The sequence below is a fragment of the Sceloporus undulatus genome, chromosome 6 (genome assembly GCF_019175285.1).
Source record: "Sceloporus undulatus isolate JIND9_A2432 ecotype Alabama chromosome 6, SceUnd_v1.1, whole genome shotgun sequence".
NCBI classification, from domain to species: Eukaryota; Metazoa; Chordata; class Lepidosauria; order Squamata; family Phrynosomatidae; genus Sceloporus; species Sceloporus undulatus.
In genome coordinates this window covers 77,293,052-77,314,553 of record NC_056527.1, presented here as the reverse complement: position 1 = coordinate 77,314,553, position 21,502 = coordinate 77,293,052, and the positions used below count along the sequence as shown (strand labels likewise).

At 39.7% G+C, this 21,502-nt stretch overlaps 1 protein-coding gene across 1 annotated transcript in view; it reads left to right on the top strand.

The window, feature by feature from the left end:
• EPHA5 (EPH receptor A5) overlaps positions 1 to 21,502 on the top strand; it is a 276,495-nt gene that overhangs the window by 73,105 nt on the left and 181,888 nt on the right. The window contains 1 exon segment of the mRNA XM_042474841.1: positions 9,069 to 9,732. Within this exon segment, the coding sequence (XP_042330775.1) occupies positions 9,069 to 9,732 (664 nt within the window).

The window sequence follows — 21,502 nt, the reverse complement described above, 5'->3', positions numbered from 1 at the left end:
AAGTCATCAACAGCAGTTTGTAATGGATACAGAAAGAGAGGGGGAGCCAATGGAGTGATGACAATAAAGGAGGAATATGGTCAAAGCGGTGAGAAGAACTGTTGATGTGTGCAGCTGAATGCTAGACAGAAATTAAAGGATGGAGTTGAGAAAGCAGAAGCCCCACCAGAAGGAGGTTACAAAAATCCAGTCGTGAGACTACTAAGGCATGGACCAGGAACTTGGCAGTGGAGGCCAAAAGAAATGGTTGGATTTTAGCAATATTATAAAGAAAGAATCTACATACCTTGGCTATTGCCTGAATCTGGGGAATACATGACAGGGAGGAATCAAAAATAAAACCAAGACTGTGGGCTTTTTGCACAGGTCGAATAGAGATATTATCAACAAGAGTAGAAAAGGAATATTGAACAGTAGACAGAGCTCTTCTGGCAGGCTTTTCCAGACTAACCTCCAGCTGAATTAACCAAATTGGTCCATTCACTCTTTCATCACATCTCCTGATAGTCTCTTGGAATAATTTGACCTGTGTCCATTGTTAGTAACAAAATTTGTAACTAAGTACACTGTACTGGGGATATTGTATTGTAGCTTGATGTTTATGTGTATTTTTAGCAGAAGGAAGGAGGGTTAAGGGGATTCAGGAAATTTTATTATTGTCTGTACGTATATCTGTTTTATTGGACTGTTGTTACCCACCTAGATCCTGGAAAGGAGAGGCGGGATATAAATAAATTATTATTATTATTATTATTATTATTATTATTATTATCATCATCATCATCATCATCATCATCATCATCATCATCATTATTTTCTCAAATGCAGTATTTAGCAGCTTTTCCTGCAGCCTCCATGAGCCTTTCTTGTTGAACCTGTGAAGATTATTCTTTTAATCTGCCTATCCTCCAAAATTCAAGGTATCCTAATGTGTGTGTGTGGAAGAAAACACACCTGATGGTGGTGGGAATGATAAATAGCTCAATATAGATATCTTATCTGAGGAAGACAAATAGAATCTGAAGGAAGTCTGAAAGCCATTGCAGTCTCAAAGCAGTACCTTCAGTGGCTTCCTTGGTAGCTGTAACTTTCCCCTTGTTAAACTATCTGCAAACTCCAGATTGAGAATCACCCATCCCATTCCTTGAAGTACATGAAAGGAATACATTCTGATTCTCTTAAGCACACCCTTGTCTAAAAGTCATGGGTGTACAGGAGGCTAGCAGACATCTAGCAGCTAAAACATTTGAGAATGTCTCTGGGTGTTTGTCTTCATTGGATTGTGTGAATGTTTCATCAATGTTGGGGAAATTATTATTTTTTTAAATTATAGCAGCACGTTTCTCCCAGAGATGTACTACTTAGGAATGCATTGTGGTGGCAACTAATGAGAATCTGAACCCCAAGCTGCAACTTAAATGCTAGAGTTGGTCCCTTGATATTCAGTATGCAGTTGGCATCCCACAGTAGAAAAGAGCAAGTTCTATCAGCTGGTGCCCTCAGGTCTTATTAGATTTTTTAAAATGGGAAAATGCAATCCATATTTTAAATATTTATGGGCCTGAGTTGTTATATCTCTATTTTTTTTAAAGTCCTATATTCCACCTGCTATTTTTGTTTAATAATGTATGCTATTAATACTTATCCAGTGGAGTGTGTCTGGCCCTAATTTCTGGTTCTATAGAATTGATCTCTTTCACTATATTTTTCAGAGGAATGTGTGTTTGGTTGGATTGCATTATCCAGTTAACTCTGGCTGGGTCAGATGCAGGCTGCTCTGCAAACTGGGCTGTTTTTAAGCAGTGATAAAGTCAGGACAAGGTACATAACCACTTCAAGGTGACTTTAAAGAATAAAGTTGAAGGAAATTCAAAATGCAAGGCAGAAAATGGGGTTCCTTGTATCCAAGATGTATATTGAACTCACTCACTGAGCAAGGGGGCTATTTTACATGTCTTTTTGGAGTGACCACTGTGCCAGCCACTACTGGCTTTCCAGCATGTGGAGCTGTACACTTTGCAAATGGGTATGTTCCCAATTTTACATTTTAACTGTCAGGGAACATCCTGCATCACCTCAAGTATACTGGGTAAATCTCCAGTCTGGATCAGTTGATGTCACTGTTAAACAAAATGCAGTGGGAAGGCAAGCCATGCCACAAATCATGAATATTTAACATATTGCTAGCCTGCCCCAGAAAAGGGTAATGCATTCATATTCTTGTCTGGACTCCTTGCTTATCATCACCATGTAGCAATTAGTCATTTAAAATTTTTTTTGCACAACTCCAGATTGGGGTGAAGGTAGACTTTGTCATAAATTTGGCCCTTGATAACCCACTTCAGCTGGGATAGCTGAGATGCCTCTTGCCCTTCAGTTTGCTTTTAAAATAATGCAATGCTGATTTCCTACCTCTTGCACATTGTTCCTAGCCATTCAAGCAAACGCTTGCTTTGAAAGGAGTTGTTTATACATGCAGCTTTTTAAAATTAGCACTTGAACCTGAGGCTGGTCTGCCACATGCTGTGTGCTTTGTATTTTTAGTAGTATGTGTGATATTTTGCCTTTAACACTCTATTTATATCTGAAATGAGTTGTCTGTTTTCACATTGGCTGGCAAGAACTGTAAGCCTACCTTCTGTTTAACTCGCTAGCTCTTAGCCTCTGAACACATCCAGTACAGATATAGGCCTCTTATAAATGATTTAATGCTAAGTAATTGAAATGCATGTATGTTTTCTTTCTAAGGCTGTTAGGAGCTCGGGAGAAACATTTAACGCCAAATTAATGTCACATGTTTTTCTTGTTAATCCCACAGATAGTTCAGTTATATCATCTCAAAATGAAACACTGCAGAGTAAGATTGAAATGTGTGTAAATGCTTTTCAGATGTAATTTATATCTTAACTGTGGGTTTCTTTTCAAATAATTTTTCTTACATTTTTTAAAGGGAAGGTTTCCCTTAATAACTAATGGCTATGATGGCTAAATAGAATCTCCACATTCAGAAGCAGGCTGCCTCTAAATTCAGGGGCAAACTAAGGGAGATAAATGCAATATTTGAAGTCTGCATGTGGGCATTCCAGAAGTATGTGGCTGACACTGGTCGAAATGAAAACAGGATGACTGATCAAGCTTCTTATCTTCTCAAAAATAAGAAAAAAATAACTGGAAGCTCTGAGCAACAGACATTAAACATATGTTTTAACTAACAACGTAAACAGGTATTGATGTTAGGGTGACATAAGAGAGGATTGATGGTTGCCTGCTTGTCCTTTCCCAGTAGGCAATAGAAATCATGGAAACTGCTGGGGTCCTGTACTGTTGTAAATCTTTCTTTGTTTCTGGGAGGAGGTACACAGAGGAGAGACTCCAGTGCCCCTTTCTCCTCCTCCCCGCTGCCGCGGGGTGTCCTTGAGGCTTGAAGCCCCAGGGACACCCATTTTCAGGCCTTTTGCCGCTTCCCCGCAGCCTAAAAAGCGGTGGATTGGGGCCTCAGCGGCTGCCGGTGTAGCCACTCAGGCCCCGATACTCCAGGGAAAGGGACGTGTGCAGCCCGCCCCAAATGGGTGGTTTGTAACCCGCCCGAGTCATATAAGAACTGAAAAGTGTGTGTGGGGCTTGAAGGAAGAACTGGAAGTTTTTACCTTTCCAGGTGAGAAGTGGCAGCACATGGGTGCTGGTTAAGTCTGAATTTTAACAGAATCATCCATGGTTTTTTGAGTATAGAGTTCTGGAACTTCAGGTGTGCTTATAAAGTTCAGAGTAATGGCCAGAATCAGTCTGTCTCCCCTTTGACATTGAAAACACCAGTTGCTACTGTAGTGGAGGGGCTGAGGGACCTACAGTGTTATAGCAGTATGATTATACTTTAACTGTATTGGCTACATCCTATGAAGTCCTGGAAATTGGTGGTGATGAGTCCCTAGGGCTCTGTGGCTGAGAATTTGAAATCCCTTTCCCTCAACTTCAGCTCTCAGGATTCCACAGGATGTTGCCATGGCAGTTGAAGCGGCATCATCGCTCTATAATTGTGTCATGTGAACTGGTCCTGAAAAAGGGGAGTATTGTGAGTGAGAAGTATCACTGCAAACCTGTTAGGTCAGTTTGTATTGTGTTGTATTGTTTTTGTATTGCATTGTTTGTTTTTGAACCATTCAGTGCTGTATGATGGTTGCTTGCATTTGTTGCTATTACAATTTTTGAAATGTTATATTTATTGCTGTTCATTTGATAGCAGGGAAATAAGCGGGTGTAACTACAAAACTGTGCTGGCTTAATCTGTACTGTCTTTATGTATAGCTTCTTGCCCTCTAATATGGTTGTAACAATGAAGGATTTTTGTCTGCATTGTCACTGGCAACATTTTAACTTTTTTTTTAAAAAAGTGTATAAACTGGGCAGGGTGGAAAATCACATTTCCTCCCTATGAAATAAGACTGTGCTCAGAAAGATTATTTCTTTCCTGCCTTTATTTCATTAGACACATCATTGCCCAATAACACTGCTACTTTAAAACAACAACAACTGAATTTCTAAAGTGTTTTGTGTGCTGCAGCAATCACTTTTCTATCAGGGAAGAGAAAAAGAAGGTGAGCTTAAAATGGGTATTTCAGTCATCACCTATTGCTTTGGCTAAAAACACTGAAAGGCTGGAGTACCGTTGATTTGTTTCTAACAACATGACTGGAAAGAATAGCCGATTATCCTTTCCGTCCTGTATCCCAGGCTGAACAGGCTACAAATCAAGATGGTCCTTTCACACTGCATTTAAGCACCACAGCTATATCCTATGGAATCTTGGGATTTGCACTTGGTGAAGCACTAAAGCTTCCTGGCTGAGTAATGTAAGTGCCCCTCCCTAAACTGTCTCTCCCAGGATTTCAGAGGATGGAACTGTGGGAGATAAAGGAGAATTTGTCTTTGTGACTCACACAAATGTGTTTTCCAAGCCTGCTCAGAGCATCATTAGGCTACAGCTAGATAGAAGACTTTGGCTATGGCCCCGCTCACCTCCAGACAATCTTATTCACCAGTTCTCATCTGCAGCCATTAATTCCTTTCTGTTTGCCACTGCAACAGCTTTGTAGGAACACCTCTGAGCTTTCGCTTTCACTTTTGTACCTTTCCCACCAGGACTGATTTGACCGTTCTTGGGTTTTCTGCCCTAACAATTTGACTTGGGTATTCTGACTACTCTTCATCCTTTCTGCAAGTAACTTCATTACTTGCAGCCATGCCCTTGACTGGCTCCTTTAAAACGTCCGACAACAACATCCACTCTCGTTGCCTATTTGCCTTCAATGTCGCCTACTGCATTCACTGTAAGACCTTCAGTTTGAAGGCTCATAAAAACCTTCAGAGACATATATATTCATTTACAGTCAAAGACCCAAGAAAAGGAAATACCATTTACAAAAAATTAAGAATCACATTGAGTTAAGGCAATATAAAATTACATAAAAACAACTTAAAACATAGGTTCATATGTTAAGTATTGAAGGTTTCAAACAGACATATAGCAATTAGTAAGAATGCCTTTCTATACCATCTGTTGTCTGGAACTAATTATAGTTCTTTGTATGCGGCATCTTCTCAATCCTACCTGCTCTCATCCATATCAGGATCCTCTATTTGTGTCCCTTTAGAGATCTCTTCAAGACTCAGTCCTGACTTGACAGCTCCCAAGAAATGGTCTGCAGTCCCAAAGTACTCGATACAGACAATATTAATACTCTCCTTCCCTGGCTTTGGACAAGATCTCTAATCATGCCCTTGAGCTAAAAGATCCCGCTTGTAAGGGTGAAAAGTAATAACACAAAAAGATGATGCACCAACACTCTAATAATTCTAGACCTCTGATATTGGACCAATTATCCTCTAGACTCAAGGTGAGAATTTCCATGTCACATCTTCCACTCCAACCCGGTTAGAAGTCTTCTAACACCCTCAGGGAGTCTCACTCAGAGGGAGAAATGATTGAATCCTGACCTCCATTTGTTATTCCTTCTCTAAGGAAAGCCTTCAATTCTCATCCCAGTATTTTTTGAAATGGATCTCTTTCACCATTTGTGGAAGAGAGGGAGAGTAGGAATTTCTGTGCCTATGACCTGGCACAGAAGGACTCACCCTCTTGAGTTTGCGCCCACTCTGCTAGGGCCATGGCTGTGTCCTCAGGTTTTGTACAGGGTGGCCAACTGGAAAACATTTGCAAGACAGCTACCTGGTCACAGTTTACCTATAACTGTACTCCTTCAAGTGGTTATCTGTGAACTCACATAACCCCACCCATCTCTGTCTTCAGTTCCACAGGGAGCAGTTAGTAGTGTCCATGGAACTGAGAGCTCCATGGAACAGAGGATAAGATAATTTAGAGGTGGGCAGAGCCACAGCCAAAGTCTTCTATCTAGCTCTAGAAGGTTCTGAATGATTCTTTGTTCAGGCACACTTGTGTGAATTCACAGATGACAATTCAAACTACAATTACAGGTAAGCAAACTGTTCTCATACAGGGTGTCCAACAATGAGCTTTACAATTTCAGTTCCATATAACATTGAAATTATAAAAGTCATTTTCAGACACCCTGCAGTGTGAAACACATTTTTTCCTCCTCTTGTTTCTCCTCCTCATTTTGAATGAAAGCTGGGAACCTGGGAATTAAGGTTCATGTAGAAGTAGAAACTGCCTCCCTTGAAGAATAAACAGCCTGTTTGTGTTTTGCTTCGCCTTTCCTTTCCTCTGGAAGTCTATCCAAACACCTTTCCTTTCTCTCTCTTTCCTGATGCAGTTTTTAATGCAGTTGGAAGTGAAGATAGCTGTTTCTGCATTTGCCAGGAATAATGTTAATCTTCAGAGGGAATTAATAGGGGGTAGGAAAGGAAGGGTGGAGGTCAATGAGTAGTTCTGTGAGGGATTCAAGACAGAGAAGAGGAAGGGAACAGAATAATCTCCTACTATTTTGATTCCATAATCTCTTGTTTCAACAATTTGGCAAATGATTTGCTTTTTCTGAACATTCCTTTTTATTTTAAATATCTCACATAGGAAACATTAGAAATGATGACATTAAATTGATTGGGGGCAGCTTTCTAGCAGCTGTTTGGTCATTCTGTTATGAATCCATTTCTCTCTTCTCTGAATTCAGCAGCCCTCTTAGCTTGGCAAACATGAACAGCTCCATTCTTTTCATTTCAGTTTTGTCACTGTTAACCAGGAAATTGGGCAGTTTAAATTCCACCTCTGATGTGGATGCACTCAACCCTCTCATGGGAGTTGGGAACCATTTTGGCATGGGGACCTGGATCTCCCTGTGGCCTTCTGTGGGCTGTGTGCTGGCTGGGCATCTTGCCCCTGCCACCTGTGAGCCCAGTGGAGCTTTCCTACACAGCGGAGAGGTAGGATGAAGAAAGCATTTTAATTCTATTCTTGCAAAAGCTGACTGCATGGAATCAGCTCCTCTCCACCCCCATCTCCCACCCCCTGCAGAAGTGAAATGCTTTCAGTCCCTACATCTAAGAATCCTGGCTGGAATCCCCAGTAGGTGGTGGCTTTCTCACCTGATCAAAGATAGAAGGAAGAGGCTTTGAGTGGGGACAGAGGTATGTGGACTAGAGGCCTTCCTTCCCACATATATATTAAGAATGTCCTCCTCCATCCAATACATACACATTTAGACAAGCCATTTCCCATTAAGCTCAGCATCTCCTCCATCAGTGATATTTAGCCAATTATAGTGATATGAATAATTGGTAAGAATTATGAGGTGCGGGAAATGAAGTGGTTTGAACACTATAAAATGTTGCCTAAATGCTAAGTGGCCATGATATTTGCTTGATTAATTCCTTCCTGACCCAAATTAGATTGCATATAGAAATTCCCACATGGCCAGCCCTAATAACCCCCAAGTGATGCTTTCATAGATCAGTAAGTGTATCATCTAGTATGGTGCTGTTTCCAGAAGCAGCTAGGTGTTAATTGACAGGAGATGGTGATAAGAGAGCAAGCAAAAAGAACATTGAGAAGTAGCTAGGAAGAGACTCTCTTCATGTGGCTCTAGTATCTGTGAGACCAGTTATCTGCAGTGATCACCCAAAGGTATCTTACCCAAGTGAATGCTCACTTCTGCTGTGAACTGGACTATTGTTATCAAGAAACACTTTGTGTTACTATGCGTGATGTGAACTGAACTATGATAGAAAGAAATGGGAGTAGGCAAAATGAAGCTGGAAGAAATCATTGCAGTTATGTAGACAAAAACAAAATTGAAAACAATGTGACCTGACTTGTATGAGAATGAACTTCTAACTAGATGCAACTTGCATCAATGTGGGCCACTCACCAAAGTTTATGCTTCATAAATTGGTTAGTCTTAAAGATGCCACTAGACTGTTTTTGCCTCTTGTTATATACAGTGCACTGTTTATTTCCCAGCATACAGGACATATCTGACATAAAAAATGAAGTATTTTAATTGGGCTTTAATGAAATGATATGGTTTTTGTTTTAAGCTTATCACTGCAGTAGGAAAAAAAAAAGGAAAAAGAAGAAGAAAAGGTGGGGAGCCTCATTGTAATGGTGTAGTAATCCAGGTGTCCATAGACAACTGTAGATATTAGCCATCTGTCGTTTGCTGAAGAGGATAAAAAATAGTTTTCTCCGGCTTCTTTATGTGTTGTTATATGCATTTGCTTTTTTAAAAGAATTACCAGTACTTCAGTTATTACTCTCTTGATTTTAAGAATCTAAACATCTAGGGGTTTTTCTGGTTGATGTATAAGAATCTCTTTCAGTGTTAAGACTGAAAGAGCTCTGGAATGTGTGAGGTAATGGTAATAAAAAGGAGTAGCAGAAGAAGAGGAGGAGACCAGGATACACCAGTAAGGACAGTTTTCTTCCTTAGGGTAGTGGAATTGTGGCATCTTCTCCCATTGTTGGCTATTTTGTAAATATATTTCACTTTCTAATGGGATCTAGAAGAATTTCAGATCTAGAACTGTAGACATTCACAATCTGTTTATTTAAAAGCTGTGTTTTCATTTTTCTCTTTCTCCCCCTCTTCGTTGTTTAGTGGGAAGAAATTGGCGAGGTGGATGAAAATTATGCTCCAATCCATACTTACCAAGTATGTAGAGTGATGGAACAAAGTCAGAACAACTGGCTTCTGACAAACTGGATTTCCAACAGTGGGGCCTCACGGATCTTCATTGAACTGAAATTTACCCTTAGGGACTGTAACAGCCTTCCTGGAGGTCTTGGGACTTGCAAAGAGACGTTTAATATGTACTATTTTGAAACAGATGATGAAGATGGGAGGAATGTGAAAGAAAACCAGTACATCAAGATTGATACCATTGCAGCAGATGAGAGTTTTACAGAGTTAGACCTTGGAGACAGGGTCATGAAGCTGAACACAGAGGTGAGGGACGTTGGGCCTCTGACCAAAAAGGGATTTTACCTTGCTTTCCAAGATGTGGGTGCCTGCATTGCTCTGGTGTCTGTGCGGGTGTATTACAAGAAGTGCCCTATGGTGATTCGAAACCTGGCTGTCTTTCCTGACACCATCACGGGAGCTGATTCTTCTCAGCTGCTGGAAGTCTTGGGGTCATGCATGAACCATTCAGTGACAGATGAACCCCCCAGGATGCATTGCAGTGCTGAAGGAGAGTGGCTGGTGCCAATTGGAAAATGCATGTGTAAGGCAGGGTATGAAGAAAAGAACAACACCTGTCAGGGTAAGGATCTGATGCCACCCATACTTTTACTGATGTGTTTGAAAGATAAATATTGCTCATTCTTACACCGAGTAAGATCAATTCAATCCATTCAATTTTAGAACTTAATGATGGCAGGGTGGCACTCATTCCATCCCTCCGCACACCCCTCATTCTTCCACACACACACACATGCACATAGAAACTCAGGTTGAACATTTACTACTACTACTTCTTAGTGAAGGTTCTTCACATATTCTGCTGGGTGTCAAACAATAATGAGTCAAACTTATTTCTTAACTCAGTCTTCAGGCTTTCCTTTCCTGTTATAACTTGTTTTACTTTATAACTGTAAAGGGGCTTAAGACAAGTGTTCAAATGCATTGTTTTCACATTTTGACTGCAGTAACACCTAGTACGCAGACATCTTTGGCTGCAACTGGAATATAGCCCTTGGTTTTACTTCATGAGTTTGTGAGCACTTTGGTGTTAATGGAGATTATCCGTTGGCAAAGAGTTTTACCCAGGGAAGAAAACGTAGGGAATCAAATAAAGTTTCTTTGCTGTCATTTCTGTATTACTTGGAAATCAGACTTTGGATTATGGTTTGTAAGTTCTTGCTTCCCTGTACTGAAGAACTCTAGGTAGTCAGAGACAAGATAGTAACTTCCTAGATGGAAAGGCAGCCATCCTGTCATAACAGAGAAATAAATGTAATATTTACAGAAGAAATAGCCTGAAATTTTCAATGTCTACAACTTAACTACAGTTGGTTAAAACATCCAACATTCTTTCAAGTGGTTGCTAATAATAAAGCGGTTGGATTTTCATAAATAGAAGCTTTGTAAATCTCTGGGAGTTCCTGTCTGTCATGGGCCCAGAGTAAGTGGCTTTGTGTAGGGTGTATGAACATTGTATCTGTGTAGTGATGTGCTTTGTATGGTATGCCTCCTCCTTGTTCTGCCTTCTTAAAATATGTTGGGAAAGTATTATAAAACTACCAATTAGAAGTAAATAAAAAGCAGGGTGCTTTTTTTTCATGAGGACAAAGCAAAGATGGGAGGCAGTCATTCTGAGTACTTGATGAACAATTTATTTTTAAGCATGGTGACAATTTGAGCCCTTTGTTCATGAAGTGGACCTGCCCTAGTGAGGTTGATGTATGCTCCACTATTAATCAAAAGGAGCATCAGGTCTTCCTTAAGATGGCTGAAAATGTGCTATTCTGACAGCCTACAATTTAAATAGGCATTGCACTGAGTACTTCATGTCTGTGCATTTTTTGTTCAATTTCTGTGCTCAATTCATAATTTGAAAAGGAGATGTGTATACCAAGACTTTTCAACATTGCCTGCTTACTTAGTCCCACCTCATTTAGAAGGACAGCCTTAGTTTTGTCACCAACATGAACTGTCTAGCGTTTAAGTGATTGATGAATTGCCACTGAACAAGTACTTACAAGTATCAGAGTATAACCCATGGGTTTTATCTGGAAGAATACATGAATTATGGCCAAGTTAAGGATAGGAAAAACTGAAAATGCCTTTGAAATGACCTGTTGATCCAGCACTTGAGATGGCTAAACTATTTTCAAACATGTCATGTTTTATACATGTCTATGTAACTGTGTAGTTTCAGTGGCTTGTAATTCAGTGCTTTCAACAGCTTCAGCCCTCATGCAGCTCTTCATTTCTCCATTACTATGTTAATTTTACTATAGTGCTGCAGATCAAATGTTCTGGAGGACCCTCAGTTTAGGAGAAATGTTTATTCCTAGAATCACATTGAGGCCTCAAGACTACTTTTGTGTCCTTGATCTCTCTTATATTCCCAGATAATCTTTTTTCTCTCTGCCCCTTCTCCAAACCTGAATTACCTCTTCTGGAAGGTTCCAGAAGAGGACATTTGCCATGTGGGTCCATTTAACATTAAAAAACCCCACAACAGTTTAACATATTTCAACTATTATTTTTTCAAAACCAGCAGTGGACCTCTGGACATTTCTGCCTCCCCCCCCTTTTTTTTTTTTTGCATTGGATAGTGGGGTCCCTAAGAGATCCTGGGGCAGAAAATTAGCTCCAGAACTTACTGTCAATGCCCACCCCACTCCAGGAGTCAATTTGCCAAACAAATTTGCCCAAGATGATTTATCTTGAGATATGTGAAGGATGTTTCCTTGAAATCCTTTGGACAAAATGCTACTGATATTCCTTTTGGGAATCTCTCATGAATGCAGAGGATGCCAAAGTGGTTTATATTTGGAAACAGAAACTTTTTCTGTAAGGTAGCCATAGAAACCCATTGTTAAAAACCATTTTGTCACTGTGGAATCGAAGGCTTTCATTATCCTTTTAAAATCTTGCTATATAACTAGTAGACTGTTCAGCAACTATGTTTCTCATCCTTGCTTGCATTTAATAATAGGTTTTCCTCCAAAAGGAGGCAGTGGTTGCAGAATTAGTGCTCTTTGACACATGATTAGGCTTTTTGTTTTCTATTTAGCCAGTTTTGGGGAAATGTTGATTGCTTCAGGGAGAGTGTGTTGCAGACACTCTGGTAAAGGTTGCTTTGTTGAGGCTAAAACTTTGCTACCAGTGTTGAAGGTGGATTGGACCTAATTTATCATTGTGGACCTTGAACAATATTGAACTGCTGGGTCAAGGCCCTTGCTTCTGAATTACCCCAGTTCTTTCTGTTTCTGTGTGAAAATACTGGAAGGGACACCAGTAGCAATTTGACTGTACTTAAAAGCCAAGAAAGTTGTTCATATTAAATGGTGCTTAAAATTGGGAGAGAACTCATGGTTAACTTTCAAAAGGTAGCCAAAGCCACAGACACCTGCGACCTTGGCTGTCATAAAGCTAAGGCATTGCCAGATCTAGGAACACAGGCCCATTGCCATAAATCTGTATACATCTTGGGCCATAAGGAGGAAGGGTGGCTTATAAGTGAAATAAGTTGTGGTTGTGGTGATGATGATTTACATCAATATATAAACACTTTGTATTACGAGAATCTGTTTCAGTTTCTTAAATGTAAATAAAAATAGGTTAAATAAACTGCTTTAAAGTGTAAGTGTAAAATTGTGTTCTCTCATCTCTGAGCAATTGTAGATTTGCACTTTCTCCTCACTTGAAGTGCTCACATACCACTATGCAGCTCTATTCTCTTCTTTTGGAGGGAGACTGGTGAATTCACAGAGAATGATACACATATCTTAAGCATATATGCAAAGTGTCAGCATTCTCTTTTTAGACATTAAGCACTTAGCACACCTGTTGGAAGAAAATGACAACCAGAAAATCTATATATTATTCCCCTCCATACAACAGCCCTTCCACATTTCCCCATTATGCATCTACTCTCCATGAAAAACTCTTTTAAAATTAAAACAGAACATGGTTTTCAACTCCTCTTTTTATGGCAAGCTGTCCTATAGCTCCATTACTGTTTGTACCAATACTGTGCCAGGATTTAGTAGAGGAATCTGTTTTCATTCTAGGATTGAGCAATAGCATGCATGTCTAGCATATTCCTTAACCCACCTGCTGAAGATGAAGTTTGCTCAAACCCCCCACCAACACAACACAAAACTTGCACAGAACTTGAAAGTGTTAAGTTAGGAGATGTAATGGTATAGGCATCTTAATAAGCTTTCAGTATCATGCCTTTAACTATCTCAGGACATTTTACAGTGATGGAAAGAATATTTGAAAACATTCAAAAATAGTCAAAACTGATTTTCTTTAGTGTTTGGATCCCCTGCTGAGAATCTTAAATAGGCAAGAATCTTTGCTGTAGTTCTCAAAAATTCATGGGTTGTGCATTAAATTGCATTTTCTGCACAGAAAAGTTATGTTCCACATAGAAAATGCCATTTTCTGGTAAGGAAATATTTTTCTTTAGAAAATTCTATTTTCTGCTAAAGTGCATTTTTAGTAGAATAAGTCACAAACTGAATATTTTCCATAACTGGGCATTTTTATAGACTTTCTTGCCATGGGGAGAAAAATGGTAAAAAAAACATTTAAAAAATGGCAGGAACAACATTTATGAAGATTTACATCCTTACTTCTCAACAACTTAGTGGATCAAGCGATCTGTCTCCCTGCAAAAGTAATTCCATTTGATGAAGTAGACTTAAGTCTACAAAAATGTATGCTTCCAACTTCTTTCTCTCAGTCAGTCTCAGAGGTGCTGCAACATCTGTTTGCATACTGATCCAAACTAATATGGTCATGTCTTTGGATTCTTACTCTACAGTCCTATGCATTATTTTCTGGAGGAAATTGTTTTGAACACAGTGGTACTTTCTTTCAAATAAGCATATACACTTGTCCCTTCACATTTGCAACTTTGATTTTTGCAGATTTGATTATTCACATGGATGAGTGTATTATTTTGAAGTACTATTAAAATATTTGTACTCCCCTCTATATCAAAGATTGTATGAATTAACAGTGTTTATTCCTCTCCTCTTCACTCCAGTTAACTTCTGCTTTTTATTAAGGCTTGTTATTCCACTGCCTGAATAATTGCATCTGACAAAATAACCTTAGATTTCTTAGAACCTGTAGCAATGGATGCAAGCTCCAGGAAAAGAGATTCCACCTCAACATTAGGAGGAACTTCCTGACAGTAAGGGCTGTTCGACAGTGGAACAAACTCCCTTGGAGTGTAGTGGAGTCTCCTTCCTTGGAGGTCTTTAAGCAGAGGCTGGATGGCCATCTGTCGGGGATGTTTTGATTTGGATTTCCTGCATGGCAGGGGGTTGGACTGGATGGCCCTTGTGGTCTCTTCCAACTCTATGATTCTATGATTCTATGATTCCATATTTGGGCGAATCCTCTGAAATACAGATGTGTGAGGAAAATTTTCAAATCGCCTTCTCTGATTGTATTTTACCTTCCACTTTACTTACCTAAGACTGCCTTTGCATAGAATAAATAAGAGAAACAAAGACCAGAGTGTTGATAGAGAGAAAAGAAGAATGGTGACATGAAAGTTCCTCAAGTGAGGGGAATTCTTGGGGGGAACGAGTTCTGTGGACCTTAGTTATGTTCATATGGTGTGGTGCCTAAGATCTTTTTCTTGACTTCTTTTAAAGACAAATACCCTAAAACCTATTTAAAAGCCCATCAGCTGTTGTTGATGTCATAAGGCTGTTTGCATGCAGCCTCCATATGCTTGAACATAACGCCATAATGCCACTTATGTTCTATGTAGTGGGACACTTTGCAGGACAAAACTGTGTACAAATGCACATGTGTGCATGTAAGCCCTCCCTTCTATCATCTCAAACACATCAGTGGGTCTGAGGCCCATTCCCTCTTCAAACTTCCATTGCAAACAAATTTTAAGCAGTGGGCTTTCAAGGAATATAGAACAGCCCATGGTTAAAAAAACTAAAGCACACCTCCCCTAGTTTGCATGCAACAATAGTTCCAATATCAATGGGGTAGTTCTGGCTCTTGTTATTGTTGTTGTTGTGTGCCTTCAAGTCATTTCTGACTTTGGGTGAGCCTAAGGCCATGGGAGGTTGACATTGTCTTCCCCTGAGGCTGAGAGCAGCTGGCTTTTAATCTAAACTATAAAGAGCACCATTGAAATAATAGCCACTAGCTGCCATTGTTTGCATATAGCACTAATGCAATGTTGAAATGGGTGGAGGAAAACAGCAAATACATTATCACAGTACGTTTTTCCATTTTTATTGTTGCCCTAATTGGAAGCACACAGGTTGCATCAAAATGATAACTTTCTCTGCATTGCCCTGTTTGTGATGCTTGTAGATAGAGATTTGGATGTCATAGGTATGAAAGAGACAGAAGTAATTAAACAAATCAGGAAAGGAATTGATACATGGGTCTCTTATAATAGTAGTTGTCAATATTTGGTTCTTCCAACTCTATGATTCTATGATTCTACAGTTTGGACTTCAGTTCACAGAACCTTTCACTATTGGCCAATCTGGTTTTGACATCTGGGAACTGAAGTCTAAAATATCTGGCAGGTTAAAGGTAGAGAACCACTTCTCCATGGCTTCAAAGTCTATTTCAGAATACACTTCTTACTTGTCTGCTAAGGGAGCAGATCTTCAGGTCTTCTAGTCATTTTAAGGGTATTGAACTCAATAGGAATAGATAGACTTGCAGCCAACAGCAGTCAATCCACATTAGGTTTTCATTCATGCTTTAAAGGAACACTCCAAGGTATGGAATCCTGTTGCTAACTAGCTTCAGAACTTTGGCTAGCTCATTTAAATCATTTAAATCGCCCGACATGGGAGCCGCCAGCCTCCATTGGAAGCAGATGATGTTGTTGGGTTAGTAGGCAGATTTGGAACAGCTCAGAAATTTCAGGGCCCAAGGCCAACTGTAACCCAGGAACACTGAATATAGCCGAAACTACAGTTTATTCTTGAGCAAAGGCATTTTGCAAATATAGGATAACAACTCTCTGCAAAATTTGCAGAGTATTCATACTTGACACAGTGGAAGTTTAAATTTGCTCGTTAATGTTTTTCACTTGGAAAAGAAGATATAAATAGAGCCCTAACATCTTGCCAGGTCAGGGTTTCTTTTTTTTTAAAATAAGACTTAATGCAAATCTCACTCACCCTCATAAACCTATGGCAGTAACTGCAGTCTCTCTTGCCTAAAACCATTTAGTGACAATGATATGTTCAATACATCATCTTGTCAGCAGTGCACTTGGAGATGGAGGCACCTGGCCCAGCAGATTCTGCCACTGTTCAGAAAACAAATGTGACATGGGGCTAATCTCATTGTATGATTCACTGTGTAATTTTTGCACTGAGCAGGTGATCACACTGTGTTTATTTAATGAGCAGACTTTTTCTACATTTGACATCTTTCCACAACAGGACCTGTTTGTCACTTGCTGTCATGTGATACCTGGCAGTGAGTTGTTGCTACTTAAAGGAAGTGTTAGTGAGATTTCTATTTTCATAGGCTTCTCAATTACTCATACAAGTGAAAGTGCTGCACATCTTCATAATAAAAGCTAAAGGTTCCAGGCATATTGACTGCTACAGCTGTTATTGTTTCCCAGATTGAAGTGTCTATAGCATGGGCTGTGTCAGATAGTGGCATAAACTTTACCTGGCTAGCCCTCCTCTGATCCCCTTCTGGATTGAGGCCAATGTGGAAAGCATTTGATTCCATGGCACTACTCCCTGACTGTGTCAAGGGAAGGGGATGTTGGGGAAGACCTGTGAGTACATAATGATTTTTATGCTGGTGCCAGGAACACCATGTCCTTCATGGCTCTTGAAAGGCAATAGGGAGTTTGGGAAAGAGGGGTGTGTGTATGGAGCAGAGGTGAATGCCAGAACTGGGCTGTATTTTCAGTATGTTAATGCTTAGTAAAAAATTAGACCCAAAACAATTTATTGTGTGGCTGAGCAAGGGAGGATTTGAAGGTGAGGCACCCAGGGCCCAAGCTGAAGGCAATTGTTCAAACCACTTTCATAGCACCAAAGTTTATAAAATTTGCTGTATAATGGGACACATCCCCACATAGCCTATACATGTTTTGGTTTCAGCTCTAAAACCAAGCAGGGTCTCTGTTTAAACAGCAGCAGACTCAGTTGCCGCATCCTGCTTGGGATAACTGTTGACATTCCCTTGGTTACCCAGTCTTTGAATCTCCCATCACCTGTGTTGGTCACTACTGAGATCTAGAAACAGAACTATGCTGTTAAAAAAGGAGAACTGTTAAGATAAGTGAAAAATCGCTTTTTTTTCAGAGACCCCTCTTAAGTTCTGAAGTACTGGCAGGAAATGTGTTGGCCTCCATATGTTATTGGAACTGCAGCTATCAGCATTCCTCACCATGCTGACAAGGGTTGCTTGGAACCACAGAGGTACATCAGCTGCAGGGCTGCACAATTCTCAATCCTATTTTCAGTGATAGTAACAAACATGACAATAAATATGATTTTTGAAAGCAGGAATTAAACCTTCAATTTTGTTTTTTTTTAAAAACTATTTGCTGGAAACGGGTTAAACTCCATTGCATTGTAAGTACAGGATGACCCCTGGTACCCATGGTTTCACTTGCCCATGTCAAAATAATAATAATAATAATAATAATAATAATAATAATAATAATAATAATAATAATTCTCTCCAGGAATTATTTAGGACCTTCAGTGTGATTCTGTGGTATACTTCTGGTGGACACTGAGTTGCTCTGGAGGACTTAGAAATGCTTAAGAGAGGTGTTCTGTCTAAGAATCTTCAGGTCCTCCAGTCCAGTTCTGTGGTCAACCTCTGCTGGAAGTCATTCCTTTCAACAGGGTTCATAGATACTAGGGTTGTACTTTTACTGTGGCCATTAAGGAAAATGGATATCATTCTCTCTTGTATTTTTGTGAGAAAGTACAGTATTGCAATTCGGAAGAGCTGCACATGAAATTTCAGTTTTCATTATCATTCTATATTCCTTGAAGGCAATAAAATGTTAGAAGTGTTATAGCTGAGATACTGCTTAATATGAGAGTTGATGATTGTGTCTATAATGGATAGAAACTGTTGGTTGGAAACTTGTTATAATCTTGTGTATTTTAAAAATGCTATTTGATACTGGGAATGGGCAAGCAACAAGCTCAGGAGCAACTTTGTGCCCAGTTCTCTCCCCCTTGGTATATTTGAGATGAAATTCTGTTAGCCTGGAGGTGACACAGCCTAGTCGTGTGAGTAATAGGAGGAAGATTGTACCCAAAGGTATAGTGCAAAAGGGAAAAAAAACAGGTCAAGTTTAAAGGATAAAAAAAGTCTTCATTAATTGTTCTACTGGGAGATGATTGCGTAGTATGGAAAAACAATGATGGAAACACATGTTGCATGGAAAGGGCTGTGCATGGAAACAGTAGTATGAATGGAACATTGTTCATCATTAATATCTTGGTTGCATTTTTCCATTTAAAACACAAATGATTGGGAGGACAATGTACTGTATATGTTGTTTATAAATAACATAGACAAATTTCTTAATTATTTTTAATTAGACATTTTCCACAGCAGTTCCGTTCACTGAATTCTCCATTTCCCCTGACACTCTTAGTGACTGAGTTGTTGGCTGTGATGGGTGTGTATAATTCTCAGTTTTTGGAAAAAATATCTGAAATGTTGCCAATTCAGCCAAAATAGTTCATCTGACATGCCAGAAATGCTCAAGTGGTCAGAAGAGTGAACAAGTTGCAAGTCCTGAGAGCTACCAGCTGGAAAGTCTCTGGGCTCCCTTTCCAGGCAGCTTCATCCTGAGGTCAGGTGAGGGGTAAAGATCAACCACTGCCAATGACAAAAAAGCCACTGACACTTTTTGACAGTAGGGTGCACCTCCATAACCATGACATTTTGCTTATAGAAAGTTCCTAGCTGTGTTGTATCTGGTTGGAATCTTGTTAATGGCATATGCAGCTTTTCACAGCTTTTCATATATTTTTGGTTCTTTGGGTCTCTTCCACAGTCTGTAAGAACCAAAGTCACCCCCCTTCACTATTGTTACATGATAATCCCCCATGATCCTTTTGTCATGGGAGGTATGATCAGAAAGTACCTGTTTATATCTTCATAGTCAGACAAACTAATGGCATCATATGCACTCATCTCTTCAGAACCACAACAGTTCTGGGCAGAAGATGTCTTTGGTCTTTGTCTAGCTATGGGGATGTAACCAGAAAATGACTGATAGTGGTGCTGGGTCTGTTGCAGCACAGTGGTGAGTTGGGGGTCATGACAGGGGAGCTGTAGTGGAGTCCTGCATGCAGAACTCTTGCATTGTGCTCGATCATGTAGGATCTTAGCTATAGTGCATTTACCCTAAATCTTGAAGTGATCATGCCAGCATTATTTTATCATTAGGATGTGACAAATGTGTTTTGAAAAGGGATGTGGACCAGCTATTCTGTGGCCTGCTTTAGTTTCCTTGGAAGGCTGCATTATACACACAAGTAAATTGTATGGAAAATTGTAGACCTCCTGGCTTGTAGATTAATAAGTGCATGCAAGCAGAAATGCAGCCCAACTCTGAGGAGAATGTGGACAGACTGAAGTACCTAAATTGCTTTCTGAAAAGTCCTCTCAGCCTTCCTAAAATACTCTCTCCCTGCTTCTTCCATTGTCAGTTCAAGGCTGGCCTGCATTACTTATTTATTTTCTTCTCTGCAAAGGTTTTTACAGAGAGTTGTCCTCCTTACTTCCTCTTCATTATTTTCTTACTCTCACAGATCAAGCATGATTTCATATGTCAAAACTTGTATGCTTAACTGGGCTTGATTGTCTTCCATACTGGCTCTAAAAGAGGGCAGGCGGATTTCCAAGCATACTGCTGCCCAGATGAATGAAGCTTTGTGGCTTTTGACAGTTGCTCTTGCCTGGTGACAATCCAGGCTTACTCTGACACAGTTGGTGTCAAAGAAATGGATGGAGCTCATGTTCGGAGATGCAGCTCAGGTCGTTTCAGTGCATGCCTTGCATGAATATCTGTGGTCTTAATGCTTCAGAGGAACACTTTCCTTGGGATTAAATCACATTTTATGTTTGCTCTTTTTGGAGTTGTGCCACATCACTTTGCAGTTAGAGGGTGGCATGTTTGAATGCTTTGCAAACCCCCCTCTTGTATATATAAAGTTAATGTGCTTGAGAAAGGGTCCAGGCTTATGCCTTTATTTATTTATTTATTTATTTATTTATAGCAGAAACTTCAAAACTGCTGTCTGTAGTCTCAAATGCTACCCATGACAGTGTTTTCTCTGATACAAAATCTTCTCTCCTCCTGTATGCTTTCTCTCAGTGTACATAACAGGGCATAAGCCAGCAACATGAGTCAGCAACTGAACCATATAATACATTCTTTTGCCATCATTTATTGAAATCCCATGTTGTAACTCAGAGTTATAAAAGGTTCCGAATCACAGTGTTACTCAGTTCTGCCTTAGTTATTGCCAAAAATAAATTAATTATAAATTCTGTATGTCATTATTTCAGCTAGCATGGTGCATTGGTTTGAGTTTAGGACTAGTTCTACATCCACACTGCAGAAATAATCCAATTTGACACAACTTTAACTGCCATGGTTCAGTGCTATTTATTTCTGCAGAATGGATGTAGCCTTGGACTCTGGGAGATCAGAGTTCAAATTTTGACTCAGCCACAGAATAGCACTGGGGGGGTCTTGGCAAGTCATGCTCACTCAGTCTTTGAGGAAGGCAGTGATAAACCTTCAAATATATGTTGCTAAGAAAACCAGTATCATAGGATTGCCTTAAGTTGTCTAATAATAATAATAATAATAATAATAATAATAATAATAATAATAATAATGGGCCTGAACAGACAGGCCAAAATAAAGCTGCTTCGGGTCACTTTGGAGGTGTGCAGTTTAAATGACACACACATCTTAAGAGGACAGAAGCTGTGCCAAAGCTGCCCTCCAGTCCTTAGGACTGGAGCGTGGCTTTGGCATGGCTTCCGGCCTCTTAGGACGCATGCATCATTTAAACAGCACACGTCCAAAGTTGCCCAAAGTAGTTTTATTTTGGCCTTTATGTTCGGGCCCAGAATTTATTTATTTGTATCCCACCTCTCCCTGTATTGGATCGAAGTGGGTAACAGCAAACAAGAACAATAAAATCAAACATGAATATCAGTACATAAAAGCATAACAGGACTTATTAGATCCTAGTTTCCCTATCTCCTTCCCACCCTAAAATACCATTAAAAAACAATTCCCAATAGAATGGTTAATAAAATAGATCGAGATT